This window comes from Plasmodium inui (genome assembly GCF_000524495.1).
Source record: "Plasmodium inui San Antonio 1 unplaced genomic scaffold supercont1.1, whole genome shotgun sequence".
NCBI lineage: Eukaryota > Apicomplexa > Aconoidasida > Haemosporida > Plasmodiidae > Plasmodium > Plasmodium inui.
In genome coordinates this window covers 1,613,528-1,627,092 of record NW_008481835.1, presented here as the reverse complement: position 1 = coordinate 1,627,092, position 13,565 = coordinate 1,613,528, and the positions used below count along the sequence as shown (strand labels likewise).

The 13,565-nt window shown below is 40.1% G+C and overlaps 5 protein-coding genes across 5 annotated transcripts; 1 reads left to right on the top strand and 4 right to left on the bottom strand.

Annotated features, from left to right (window-relative positions):
* Positions 1–132: 132 nt before the first annotated feature.
* On the top strand, positions 133–336 carry C922_00371 (TFIIH basal transcription factor complex TTD-A subunit; the record flags this gene model as incomplete). Its single annotated transcript, XM_008815988.1, has 1 exon — positions 133–336. The coding sequence occupies one exon, from the start codon at positions 133–135 to the stop codon at positions 334–336; it is 204 nt and encodes a 67-aa protein (XP_008814210.1).
* A 468-nt stretch (positions 337–804) lies between these two features.
* C922_00370 (ADP-ribosylation factor-like 2) lies at positions 805–1,638 on the bottom strand (the record flags this gene model as incomplete). The annotated part of the gene is made up of 2 exons (XM_008815987.1): positions 805–942; positions 1,219–1,638. 2 exons carry the CDS (start codon positions 1,636–1,638, stop codon positions 805–807), a joined length of 558 nt encoding a protein of 185 aa, XP_008814209.1.
* Positions 1,639–2,669: 1,031 nt separating this feature from the next.
* Positions 2,670–3,651, bottom strand: C922_00369 (hypothetical protein; the record flags this gene model as incomplete). The annotated part of the gene is made up of 4 exons (XM_008815986.1): positions 2,670–2,734; positions 3,044–3,104; positions 3,216–3,292; positions 3,498–3,651. The coding sequence occupies 4 exons, from the start codon at positions 3,649–3,651 to the stop codon at positions 2,670–2,672; spliced, it is 357 nt and encodes a 118-aa protein (XP_008814208.1).
* Positions 3,652–4,953: 1,302 nt separating this feature from the next.
* Positions 4,954–7,920, bottom strand: C922_00368 (GTP-binding protein; the record flags this gene model as incomplete). Its single annotated transcript, XM_008815985.1, has 1 exon — positions 4,954–7,920. One exon carries the CDS (start codon positions 7,918–7,920, stop codon positions 4,954–4,956), a length of 2,967 nt encoding a protein of 988 aa, XP_008814207.1.
* A 1,067-nt stretch (positions 7,921–8,987) lies between these two features.
* On the bottom strand, positions 8,988–10,534 carry C922_00367 (hypothetical protein; the record flags this gene model as incomplete). Its single annotated transcript, XM_008815984.1, has 2 exons — positions 8,988–10,076; positions 10,406–10,534. 2 exons carry the CDS (start codon positions 10,532–10,534, stop codon positions 8,988–8,990), a joined length of 1,218 nt encoding a protein of 405 aa, XP_008814206.1.
* Positions 10,535–13,565: the final 3,031 nt, after the last annotated feature.

The window sequence follows — 13,565 nt, the reverse complement described above, 5'->3', positions numbered from 1 at the left end:
CCGTGTGAGTTGCTAATCCACCTGTTACATTAACCAGCGCACGTAAGGGTATCGATTATGACAAAAGCTTTAACAGGTTGGAAATAAAATCATTCCTTTTGCAACAGTAAAAGAAGAAAAAAAAGGAAAAAAATGGTTACTGCTATAAAGGGAGTTTTAGTGAAATGCGACGAGCCGACGATGCAAATAATTCTGCTGATGAATGAAGGCAAAAATTTCTTGATAGAAAAAATCAGTGACACAGTTTGCTTATGCAAGGAAAATGTATACGACTTTTTGGAAAAAGAAGTGATAAGACAGTTGGAGTACACAGAAAGGCACGAAACGGAAGAATAATGCGGGAATCATTTCACTTGCCGCATTGTCTGACTTTTTTTTTTTTCTACATCCAAGGGGAATGTACGATGCCAAAACGTACTCTGAAAAATAGCCATTCGTTCAAAAAAACGTTGCACTTTTTCAGTTAAACGTTATGCGCCTTTTTGAAGAAATGCCATTTTGTTAAGAGCATATAGCGCAATCGTATGCGCACGTGTTTGTGTCGGTGTATATAAATGTATATCCATACGTGGAAAGCAACAGAGTAACCTTTTTTTATGCGCCTGTGTGATTTTCTCCTTTTTGCTAGCAATTAACTCTTAAAAATTGCAAAGTTGTCTGGCAGTGAAATAGGACATTGCATAAAGTGCGGAATTTGCACAAATGGGAAGAAATAAAACATACATATCAGCTTCAAACAAAGGCACAGCTTCTTGAAGTAATGGGACATCCTGTTCGAATAGACTCTCGCGTGGACGAACCAAATCAGTAGGTACTGTTAATTCTGTAGCTGATGTCATCGATCAACCACATAAACGACTTTAGTAACCCCTTTCCCGAAAAAGCGCTGCACTCATTTATGCACCAGTGGCGATCGATGTTCATTTCGTTTAGCTTCAAAATCTGCGAGGAGAATTGTTCAGGGAGCGCATGGGGATGTAGGCTTCTATATGCACAGAAGTGTGCGCACTCGAGAGGTGCTACGACCTATGCCTTAGACGAATACGCTTCAAAAAGAAGCGATCACGGAGATTCTCTTAACCGCGTATGCGCAAAAGCATGCACATATATCTTTGCGCGTGTGTGTTCGCTCGGTTCTCCCCCGTTAACACAACTAGACAGCTGCAAAACTGCACAGCTGCACTGGAGAGCTGCACTACACAACTACACAATAGTTACCTCAACGATTTGCTTCACCTTTGAAGAGTTCTCTATGTCCACCTTGTTGGATAAAATCAGGAGGGAACATCCGTACAGTCTCTCCTCTTTTAAAATTTGTTTCAACTCATATGAACATAACTGGATTCTAAACAAATCGGAACTATCGATGACATAAATAATGCCGTCGACATTCTCGTAATAATTTTTCCAAAAGTGCCTAATACTTTTCTGCCCCCCTATGTCCCATATATTAATAAGGTGCTTATCAAACTGCAACGTCTCAATGGTAAATCCGAACGTTGGACTTACTTTATAAATGTCTTCCCCCAGTAGCCTCTTCACGATTGTCGTTTTCCCGGCGTTGTCCAACCCTAGTATGATTATCCTTAAGTTTTTCTGCTTTTCCTTTATTTTCTTGAGAATTTTCAGGAGCACCATTTTGGCGCGTTCCCGGGGGGGGGAGGGCTCATTAAAATCGAGTGGGCGAATGGCTCAGAGTGCGTACATATATATATATATATGTACATACTTATACGCACACGTACGTCCAGGCTACACATGTATACGAACAGGCGCACATCCCCATTCACTCACTTCGGATAACAGTATGTAGTCAAAACGAGTGCCAGTAATGTCATAACCGTTTGTCTCCTTAATGTTTGTTTTGCGTGCATTTTTATGCCTCTCTTTTGTTTATACTTACCCGCTCGCGAAATGGCAAAGCGGTTAATGAGCTTCTATATTGATACGCTAAATAGGTCATTAAAAAGGTTGTCCTTTTCCGTTTCGAAATGGGGACATTTTTAAACAGTCACGGTTTGAAGTGATACCCATAATGTCATGCACGAAAAGCAATTTCGCGCGGTAGTAGTCGCAAGCACTCCAAAAGGAGAAATCCCCAAAAGGAGTTCCTCAATTTTTACAAATTGCCTTCCTGCACGCGCACATCATTCCGATACTACAATTTAATCGTCCTTACGGGTGTAATAAAATCAAGTACAAAAATGCCCGACCACATTGAAGAGAGTCCAACTTTAAAAATCACATAAAATTTAATAACTTTTCCCCATTGGTATCACGCAAAATGACAGTGATAACCTCACTGGTCAAAATAGTTCGTATTATATTTGCTCTTTTTCCTAATTTAATTCAGTTTAATTGTAGAAAAAAAAAAGATAACGTCGCTGTTCGCTTTGTAGTACAAACGCATTTGTGCATTCAAGAAGTAGGAAAAAGGGAAGGTAAAATTTACAGGCAAGGGGAGAAATCCCATTGAACTGATTATGAACACGACATGGAAAGGAAAAAAAAAGGTAAATTCCCCGCGAAATAGCAGTAGTATTTCAAAAGAAGAATGTCCTACTGTGAAAATTAAAAATATAAAAGCGTGTTATTCAAAACACCAATGTGTAGTGCCCCGCAACGTATAGGTCCAAGGCGTACACAATAACTCCTTTCGTTGAAGGCAATTAAAAGATTTCCCCAAATTCTTCGAGAAAAGTTAAGTTTATTAAATTATTCATTTCATTTAAATCTGTTAAAGAGGAAGTAAAAAAAAAAAAAAAAAAAAAAAAATGAAGATTAATGTGAATTTCTTTCTTTTGTTACAGCATCGAACTTATAAATTTGTAGAAAGGGGATAACTTTCCGAAGTGTTTAACTATAGTAGCTACATAACTCTCTTTCTTCCCTTCCACGTTTCCCATTTGCGATGTAGAACAGGATTGTGCATGCACACCTGCTTGTACGCATATTGCCAGTATGGCAGTATGCCGCTTAACACGTCTCATGTGCAAGGAGGGGAAGTTCCTCTCCCATTTTTTCTTTATATTCTTCTGCTTACTTAAAGAATTTCCTCCATTCTGTACGTACACTATATCGCTTAACGTATCATCTTTGTTGACCTAAAAATGAGGAGAAGCGAAGTACAACTGACATGTGCAGGTAACGAAGCAGCGCACTCATGGGTACACTCCCTCAAACAGACGTAAATGGATAACGTGGCGCCTCCTTACCTTCCCTAAAACTTCGACATATTGATCTAATTTGCCTTCCCCTTGGTTTTCACTCAAAAAGCATTTTACTTCTTCATCTGGGAAGCATTCCGCGTTGGGGAAAAAACATCGGGTTTTGAAGCGCGGCGCCAGGGTTTATGCGCGCATATTCATACATAAACACGGAATGTACACCTACGTAGTGGGTGCACATTTGCTAGCGCATCTACGAATGTACAGACGCATACACATGCTTATGCGCGCACGGTGCGATCACATCACGTTTGTAGGGGCCTCCCTTACTATCGCAGGTTTGCAGAGTGAGTTGTCCTTCTTCCTTCTTTAAAACCTTGCCCACTATTCGCACATTCTTGTTGTAAAATTTGTTCAGGTATTTCTTGTTGACTCTCCTAGCAGTTTGGAAAACAAGAAAGGGGGGGCAGAGAAAGACTACCATAAATATGCACGTGCATGGCTGCATATATATGTATAGGTACGTATGTGCCCAAGTGGGGAGAGGTAAATCTGTGTGGACGGATAGGGTCGGTCATCCCCCCATTGTCGATGTGCCTCCTGCTTACGGCGCTATGAAATGTTCCATTTTGGGGTTCACGGGAAAAGTGTATTTCTTACGCTTGTTAGTAAAATTTTATGAGTATGTTTGCGCACAGGCATATAAGATATATCGAGGGATTTGTCCTTCTTGATGTGCCGATCTTATGCCAGGTTTGCCAGATTGTGCGTCCCTTCGACGTATCAAAGTTCGCCTTTATGTTAAAATAAGCTGTGACCAATTGGGGAGTCATAAAAAGAGTGTACCCCTTCTCCCTACAGGTGAGCGCTGGGAAAATAAAAATCCTCTGGAAGAAAAAATTGCTTGTCGTAAAACACGTAATTTTTTGGAGGGATTATCTGCGGGTGGAACAAGCCGATGCGAAATTAGCAAAGTTTTATCGTGTTAAAAAGAAAAAAAAAGGAGAAAGGAATAAATTTAAAGGAAGGGGCATTTTTATTAACTGTAGTTGTGATGTGTACTCAGCGATTCAGTCACGTTAAGCTTTATTTATATGGGGGGGGCACGTGAGAGGGGGGGCGTATATGTGCATACGCCTCACCATCTACAAGTTTGATTACATCGTAAAATTACGTGCACTTTGAAAAGACAAATTCGTGAAAAGCGGGGGAGGGCGGGAAATGTTTGCCAAATTGCGCAGAGATGCGTAAAAAGTGTAAGGCATATGCGCACATATACACATAATGCATATAACATGTATACGTTTTTTTTTTTTCTTCTTCTTTTGATTCACAAACATACTGCGCAATTGAGAAACCATTAGTTAAGTTCCAAAATAGGAATGTTTTACACTTCTACAAAAAAAGTGAAAAAAACGGCTAGAGCGCGGCATGACACATTGTTATGTACAAGGGAGTTACACGTCCCTGCGAATGTATGGAGAGCCCATGTATCCCATAGCCATATGGGCTCCCCCCCCCCTCCCCCCTTTTGGAGGGCCATCATTACGAAAAAACATATGGTACGTATGCGATATAGAGGACGGGTTCAAAACAATGTGCGCTTTTTTTTTCGAAACTACGTAAGAACACATGGAACGGCAAAAAGGGATGGCACTGACAGATGACCAATTTGCCAACGCTTCGGAAGATGCTCCGTTGCAGTAGAACCTCAAATTAGAGGACTCCAAATTAGCACATATTGCAGAATAATGGAAACCATTTGCACACCTTCCCAATGAACAAGTCACTTTTGGAGATCGCGATACTTAAAGAAGGCCTCCCTATCAAATATCTTTTGCTCATCCGATAGGGTATAATTTTTTGAAATATTTCGACCCTTCTTATGATTAGGCGGTTTGGTGATCATGCCCAAGTTCTTCTTCCGCCTGAGCATTTTATTTTTCTCCTTCTTATATTTGCTTTCCTGTTTCTGTGCATATCTCACCATGACGTCTACTTTTTTAACTGGGCTGGTAATTTCGGTGGAGATCTTCTTGCGGGTCATTTTTTTAAGCCACTTGTTATACTTGGAGTTAATATAATTCCAGCTGTTCTTCTTCTTATCGTAAACGGTGGAGTTGTTGCTTAACTTAAAATAGTCCGTTGCCAAATCGATTGGAACGTGAACAATATCATTGGTTCTTTTCTTACCAAATAACTTTAATTTTTTGGTTCCTTTGATGATGCTGCTTCTGGTTTTTAAGCCAATGTAATGTTTCTTCACACCGGTGTTTTCTCTATTCGTGGAGGATGCCCCTTGGGGGGGGGCTAGATCACCGGGAGACCCACTACATATAGGTGACTTTTTTTCCACACTGCTGCTCTCCCCTTGTGAAGCAGAACGAACGGGAGTGCGTGGTTCCCCCTTTTGTACATTTTTCCCTTGTCCAGGTGTGCCGGAACTGGTTTGTATTTCTAAACTTTCTAGCTGGCTACTTCTATACATCTTGTACGCATCGGACTTGATTTTTTCATATATCTGATGCGTGTTTTTATCCTTTAAGTTAAAGGTGTAACTGGACAGGATGTGACCATTCGGTGTTGCCGCTTTACTTCTCTTTAACCCACTTGCATAATCCTCAGGGGTATACGTATCTTCCTCTTCCAATAAAATGTTTTCCTTAATTTTGGAATAATCCTCACGTTTAAAATGATCACTCCATGATTTGTTTTTGTTTCCTTCAAATAGAGTATCCATTTTTACATTTTCACAATGGAGGTACTCATATTTGTTCTTCTTCTTTTCATCCGATAAAAGTAGACTGTCCAGAAGTAGCTCCTTTTCTAGTTCCATCGAGTCGATACTACTTAGCAAAGGCAGATTTGAATAATCACCATTTCTGTTATGGCCAGCACTGTGGGGAACCTCCAAACCGTTTGTACAATATGACGCATGATTAGCAGACACCGCTTGGTCGGCATCCCACGTCTGTTCCGATACCGTTTCGTTACTCATGTGGGTTTCCTTATTTTCTTTTCCGTCAATCTTTTTGCTGACTTCACCATCAGACCTTTCCCATGGGGATAAATCTGCACTAACACGATTACTAGATTTATCGCCAATGGTCTCTCCCCAAAGGTGTTTCTTCCCCTTATCACCTTCCAGTTGCTGTTCCGTTAACCCCAACCCTTTCTTGTATTTCCTTCGTTTATTTTCCATGTAGGTGGTCCCATTATTGTAATGACCCTGTGTGTTGTTCACGCAAAACTGTTCTGCATCATTTATCTTCCTTGAGGATGGTTCCACCAAATTCTCATGTTGGTGACCCAGTTTACCACATTTTTCAATCACGTCGTCAATAATGTTTAGGTCTCTCTCGTTAAACTCTTCACGGCACTGGCGCAGAAACTTTTCTTGCAGGGTTTTTATTATGAGCTTCATGTGGCAACCTATGTATTGATTAAAAGGTGTGTCTACAATCGGTTTTTCCAATTTTTTCCATCTATTTAAGGCTTCCGAAATGGTGTCATCGCTGAGTAGTATGTCCTTCGACAGGGTCTCTCCTACGTTGGTCGTTTTGCCCTTTCTTTTACTTTTGTTTTTACTTTCTGTGTTGCCCACGTCTGGGGGGTTCCCCGTGGGGCGGTTAAACTGGCCCTCAACTCCGCTAAGGCTGTTAACATCGCCAATGCCGCTAACGTCGTTAACATCGACAATGCCGCTAACGCCGTTAACATCACCAATGCGTCTAACTCTGCTAATGGCGTCCGCCGCCAACTTCCTCAACCTCCTCTGTTCGATCAAGTCGTTGATCTTCATCACGATGTTATTTTTAACGATGACTTTGTTTAGCTGGTACCTGGCAATTTCCCTCCGCAGCTCATTCAAGTTCTGTCTTTTCAGAGAACTGAGGGGAATAATTGGGCCCTCCAAATTTTTAAAGCAAGCGATTTCCTCGTTCGCGATTTGAATCTTTATGGCCAAGTCTTTCGTATTCAGTAAGTCACATTTGCTTAAGACTATCTGATATTTAATATTATATCGATCGAAAAAATGGAGCAATTCTTTGTCACTTGTTTTTAGTCCAATTCTGCAATCAATGAGAACAAAAACTTTTTTTAAATTTTTCCTGTTTTTTAAATAAAATAACGTAAATTCATTCCACTGGAGCCGTAATTCTTCCTTACTATGGGCAAATCCATATCCTGGCAAATCCACCAGACATAACAAGCAAGGCTTGGCAATTTTATAAAAATGTATTTGTTTCGTGCATCCTGGTAATTTACTCACTTTTGCTTTATTTGTTCTGCCACACAATTCGTTGATTAGTGTAGATTTTCCACAATTTGATCTACCTATAAATGCTATTTCTGGATATTTTGGTAACGGCAACTCACTCACTTGAATGGCCGTTTTGTATAATATCATTCTTGGCTTTAACTGGTCTAAAAATATGGGCGCAAAATTCGGTCGCTTCTCGTTCACGTATTTCCTTTGCAACTTATTCAGTGGTTTCCCCAACATTTTTTTTTTTAACTGTTCATATATTTTTACATCTATTTTTGTGTTCCTCTCCCTCTGTCTTCTGCTTATGCCGTTGGGACTGACCGCCTCTCCGTGCGTTCCGTTTGCATCGTTGCTTACTCTGTTTCCTGCTCTGTTGCTCACACGGTTCCCCGCACTGTGGCCCACATTTTTTCTCACCTGTTCTTCCCTCAGTTTGCTGCGTAGGCTGGCGTACCTTCGAAACATCTGCCCTAGTAGCTGCATTTTGGCTTTACCAAGGGGGGTGCCTGGCGTTGCGTTTGGAACACCGTTCGCTGGCAAGTTTCTCGGTATTCTCAACACCGGTCATGCTCGCCATCCATCGTTGCTGAGGCACGTTGGTGTGTCCCCCAAGTTCCCATTCGCGTGAGCCTTTCTCTGCAGAGGTATGGCTCCACATGTTGTACACGCGCGTATCTAACGCCTTGCGCAAATCGTTCGCTGCTGGGAAAAAAAAAAAACTTTCCTTCTCTACGCTGACTTAAAAATGGCATCATTTGCATATTCATCTGGGCACCTTTCTGCAAAAACGTTGCTAACGCGTGCGCAAGAAATTACGACGCTTTTTTTTTTGCCAAGTAGCACTACGAATCGGACCCAAACAAAGGCATACACACACGTTAACCCTGTACAATTAATTGCCTCAAAAAAATAACCTTTTTATTTCAACTTCTCAAGCAAGTGACTTTCCTTTTCTACTTCCCAGAGGTGTCCCCTCTGATGCTTTTCATCTTTGCCTCTTCCTTTGCAGGGAGAAACAGATAATCATTTCAGATGGTACAATTTCAGGTTGGGAAGCTTGGCATCCTTTCCCTCCCCCCTGTCACGACATCCGTGCATTATGCACATGGGTGATACCTTATACGATTTTTTATTTTGTGCTTTTTTTGCATTTTTTATAGTTTAACTGTTATGAAAAAATTTATATAAAGGGCACAATTCGAAAGAGTATTTTTTTTATTTGGTGAATACGCGTAAAAGCGCTTTTCTACATAAACACAAACGTGTGAACATGTGCATATTTATCTGTGGAGGCGCAGGAAGTGATGAAGTGAAGAAAAGGTAGAGCGATGGATGGAGACGGCCTTTTGGTCTCCCTCGCGACCATCATTTCCGCTTCTCCTGCTTCCCCGTTGTGCATTTCCCCGTTACACACAACTATCTGGTCTTCATTCACCCGTTCGGTTACTGACCCTACGAGTAAATTTGCCCCTCCATCTCTGACACGTTACACACCGTACCATCGCACATGCATATGATACACACAAACATGGGGCATTATCAGAAGCCCTCTACGAAATTGTTCCCTGTTCTAAGGGGCAAGTGATTTCTCCTTTAGACGAGAGCCACTTGACATCTTTATAATAGGCTACCCCATTCTTGACGAGCAGATGTGGCTGGATATGAAAAAAGGGATTCTTCTCCTTATCAAAGCTTAAGGTTTTATCTGGTAACTTATTGACGTCCATATTTTCACAAATAATTCTCTCCCCAGCGTTGACTCCAGATGGGGGGGTAAGTAGCTCTATCTGTTCACCAAAAGATCCGCATAAAACCATACCATGACTTTTTCTTCCTCTCAAGGACTTTTCCTTCAAATTGGCTAACACTAAAACGTATTTGTGTAGTAAATCTTCTGAATTCTTTTTAAGTCTTAAGCCACTGCAAATGTCCCTGGATTTTTCTTCCCCCACATTTACCTTCAAACAGTACAGCGTATCCGCATCGGGGTGAATTTCTACTTCCTCTACATACCCTACGATAATATTTAATCTGGTAATATCGTCCAGGCTCTTTGGTTCCTCTACTTTTTTTTTCTGAGCAATTTTATTTTGATCATTATTTTTCTTTTTTTTTTTTTCATTTTCTCCATTTTCATTTTTTGCATTCTTATCATCCTTCTGTTGTCTCATGCCTGCATTATTAGCTCGCTCACTTGGGCTCATTACATTTTTACTATTTAGAAAAGTTTCCAGGCTGTCCCTAACGTCCAACCTTTTCAGTGTAGTGAATTTCCCCACTAAGGTTTCTTGAATGTGTAAAAACCATCTATATATGTGTGAATTTTCGACTCTCTCATTGGCGGGCATTTCACTTAAAGGTTTATAAACAGAGCAGAAATAAAAAATGTCCACTATGGAAGCATGTCTATTCGATACAATGTACGATTTTTCGCACAGCAGATCATTCAAATGCTTCATGTCTAGCTGCTTCAGTTTAAATTTGTCACTGGCCAAATGGAAAATGAATTCTTCATTTTCGCTCACTTTGCCTTCATCTTCGTTGAACAATTCGTTGTAGCAGTCGTATATATCGATAATCGCGTAAAGGGTGCAAAACAGCTCCTTGTACTTTTTGTCCTTATACTCGAAAGAAATTTTCTACAGAAGGGAGAAAAGCCGGCGTGGCCGGGATGGAAGATGAAAAATGAAATAACCCTGTTGCGTAAAAAGAACGCAGAGCCAAGGCACACTTGCACGTGTTTATTTTTAGCCAGTTCAACGGAAACATGCAATATATGTACAATATAGGTGCACACATCGCTGGCGTAAAAAAAATGTTCTTCCAAGTGAGCAAATAAAGCCATTATAAATCGCTGCGCAGTTTTTTTTTTCCCCCATTGGCGATGGCTCCCCTCGCACGGCGCGCAGCATCTACATATAAACACAATTTTGCCTCTGTAAACCCGTATATTTGTTCATATTTTTACCTTCTCGTGTCGCACTTCGGGAAATTCTACTTTTTCATCATCTTTGATGACTACCGCTTTGATAAAGTCAAGGACCAATTTCAGAATATCTGATTTCACATCGTCCTGGACTAACGTTAAAACAGACATTTTCCTCGACAAATATTTTTACGCTCTTTCTAATGGGGGTTGTGTCGTTTTATATGACAAACGCAGCTGCCGATTTGGGGAATTCTTTTAGCTATGTAACGTTATATTTCTTCAGGTTAGTAATTTTGCTTGCCCAATTAGCATATTTCCTTCGTGCAGCCCTCTCATAATATATACATGCATAAGTTTGCGTTCTACGCGTGTTGCGAACTTTCCTTTTGCTTTTTCGATTTGTTACCGTTAAAGCTAGCTGCTTTGGTTTCGTTCGACAGTCTCTTAATTGGTCAAATCGGTTATCTGTTTCTTCTGTTCGTTAGCTCCTTTTTGTTCACCTGGTCATCCGTACATGTACTTTTGTAGCTTTATACCTTGGTATTTTTTTTTTTTTTTCTTTTTTTTATTTACATGCGATGACAACTCAAATTAATTTACAACGTATACTTTTTACTCATTCAACAAAATGAAGCGCAAAAAAAAAAATATTATAATGTACGGGTAAGGCGTAATGAAGGGCGTCTACGCGGAAAAGAAGCAACCGGTGCATACATCATACTACACGTTGCTTCCCTTTTTGCCTACCCTCTCCCTTCGCTTAAAAGGTTATGTGCCAATTTTTTAATTTCTCCAAATTTTGGAAGCGCTTAAAATGATGTAGCTCCTGAAAGAAGAGAAAATTAAAGCGAAATAGTACAAAAAAAACGTTGCAGAAAGGCAGTCATATCGCCATTCAATTGGAAAGGGACCACAAAAGCAGGTCAACATTTTGGCTTGCGTCCCATACAGGGTTGGCCCAAATACATCGGAATGTTCCATCCATGTGATCCACGTTTAACGCATAAGAATTTGATGTAGGTATGGAAAAAGTCAAAATATGAACCTTGGAAATGAGAACAAATGCATGTACCATTATGTGGGCAGAAATAGTAACCGACAAAACCCACATGGGGAAATTATGCCCATTTCGCACACATCCCGAGTTCTACCTGAAAAATGTAACTAGATATCGTTTGCATCGAAGTGGTAGAAATGTATCACATGTTTATGTGCATCTCTCTTCACACGTCTTATAATTCTTTTTTTAAAAAAACATAGAACGCTCCGCGCGTTGGTGTGTAAGCATATTTTACTCGGCAGGTACGCCGCAAAAAAGGGGGTGTTGGAATGTACCATTTTGTACACATGTTCAGTTTTACATAAATCAGAAACGCACTTCTTCGCAAAGTTTTTTTTCTTTCTCTGTTTAAGTGTACCATTTGTTATTCACTTTTAGTAGTACGCACGTAATGCGCGTTTGTTCCTTTTGCCCAAATTATAAAAAAAAATGGCAGGATATTAGGTTCCACAAAGGGAATATCCAACGTATGCTTTTTTTTCACGCCAGTTGTTTAAATTCAAATGAACACAAATTTCTACTTCAGCAAAAGAAAAGAACAGAAAAAAAAGGAAAAAAAAGAACTTAGTTAAAATCATGTGTAGCACACATTGTCTAAATACCTCTCTACATTTTCAGGTATTCAGAAATGCGCAGAATAGAAAATATACAAACATTGCAAAATGGCAATTGCATCTCTTTGCACCATTTTTGCGGTTTTATAATAGCACACATTTATCGTACCGTCTTTATGGCCATTCCGCCGCACAGTGATGTTGACTTATCATGGACTAAATTGGCCACCTGTTTATTTCCCAGAAGGCGACGGTGAATGCAAAAAAAAAAAAAAAAATTTACCCTTGCAAACTACATTTGTGTTAAGTGCCAATTCGAAACAGTTCCATGTCATTTCTACAGAAACATGTAGCAACCAGAAATAAGAGGGGTGTTTAAACCTGTGGGCGAAAGAATGCTCCATTTTTATTTAGCAGTTTTTTCTGTTTCTACCTCCTCGCAAAGTTTGAATTTTTTTTCTATAAATGAGCCTTTTTTTTATGGCGAGGCATCTTCACCCCTCCTGTGAAACGGACGCAACCTACTTTATTTCTACGTGACCATTTGTTCACCTTTAAGCGACATACATTTACACATGTGTGGCCTGCACGAGTATATGTACGAGAATATGCACGCGTATACATCTGCACATATGTGTACTTACCTACTTACATGCATAAGGCATACGCAACATGTGCAGCTCCAATGATCACCCCTGCGGTGAAATGCAAAGCTACGTTCGAACTGCCGGAACGTTATCAATAAAAGGCGCTACGAGGATTAGCGCGAAGAAGCTTGTTCATACAGAATAAAATTCGGTGTGATTCAGCGTATTCATACACCTTCCACATTCGCACCATTTTGACGAAATTGTATATCCACTTGGATCACACAAAACTATGCATCCTTTTGTGATGGCATTCAAATTGGATGTCATTTTTTTTCTTTTTTTTTTTCTTTTTATGGGTACGTTAAAATGAATGCACGCATTTGTAACAAGGGAAAATTATTTAAATAATAAAACACGTTCACAATGTGAGGTGAGGCAATTTTTTTTTTTTTGTTTTCCATTTTTTGATCCCCTATCCTTATGTGCCATTTTGTGTTAACTCCGCCATGTGCCGTGCCCTTCGCTTCGCCCTAAGCGAACAGCCACTAGAAGGAAAAAAAAAAATAAAATATTTTCCACACCTTATATAATTTTCTTAGAGCATTCCAGACGGCAAAATAAGCGCGAGGTATTTTTCAGCTTATTTTTTGCCACGCGTACAAAAGGAAAAGCCATCGTTACGAGAAGTAAGCGATGTGAAGAAAGTTATGCCAGAATCTGGTGAATTCTTCCAATGTGCGAATACGGGAACATGCGAATTTGCGAATATTGTCAGCTTTGCGAATTTTTCCAGCTCTGATAAAAAAGGAACGCACTGATTTGTTCATACAAACGCGTCGAATTTATGCGTGCCCCTTTGAACGCATGGTGTGAGATGTGCTATATACTTCCCGTTCTTGCTTTTACCCACCCCCATCGAATCGCAGAAAAATGATAAAACGCAATAGCGCGTCACTTACATTTTGTACATTGTTTAGTATTTCCATTGTTCCTTT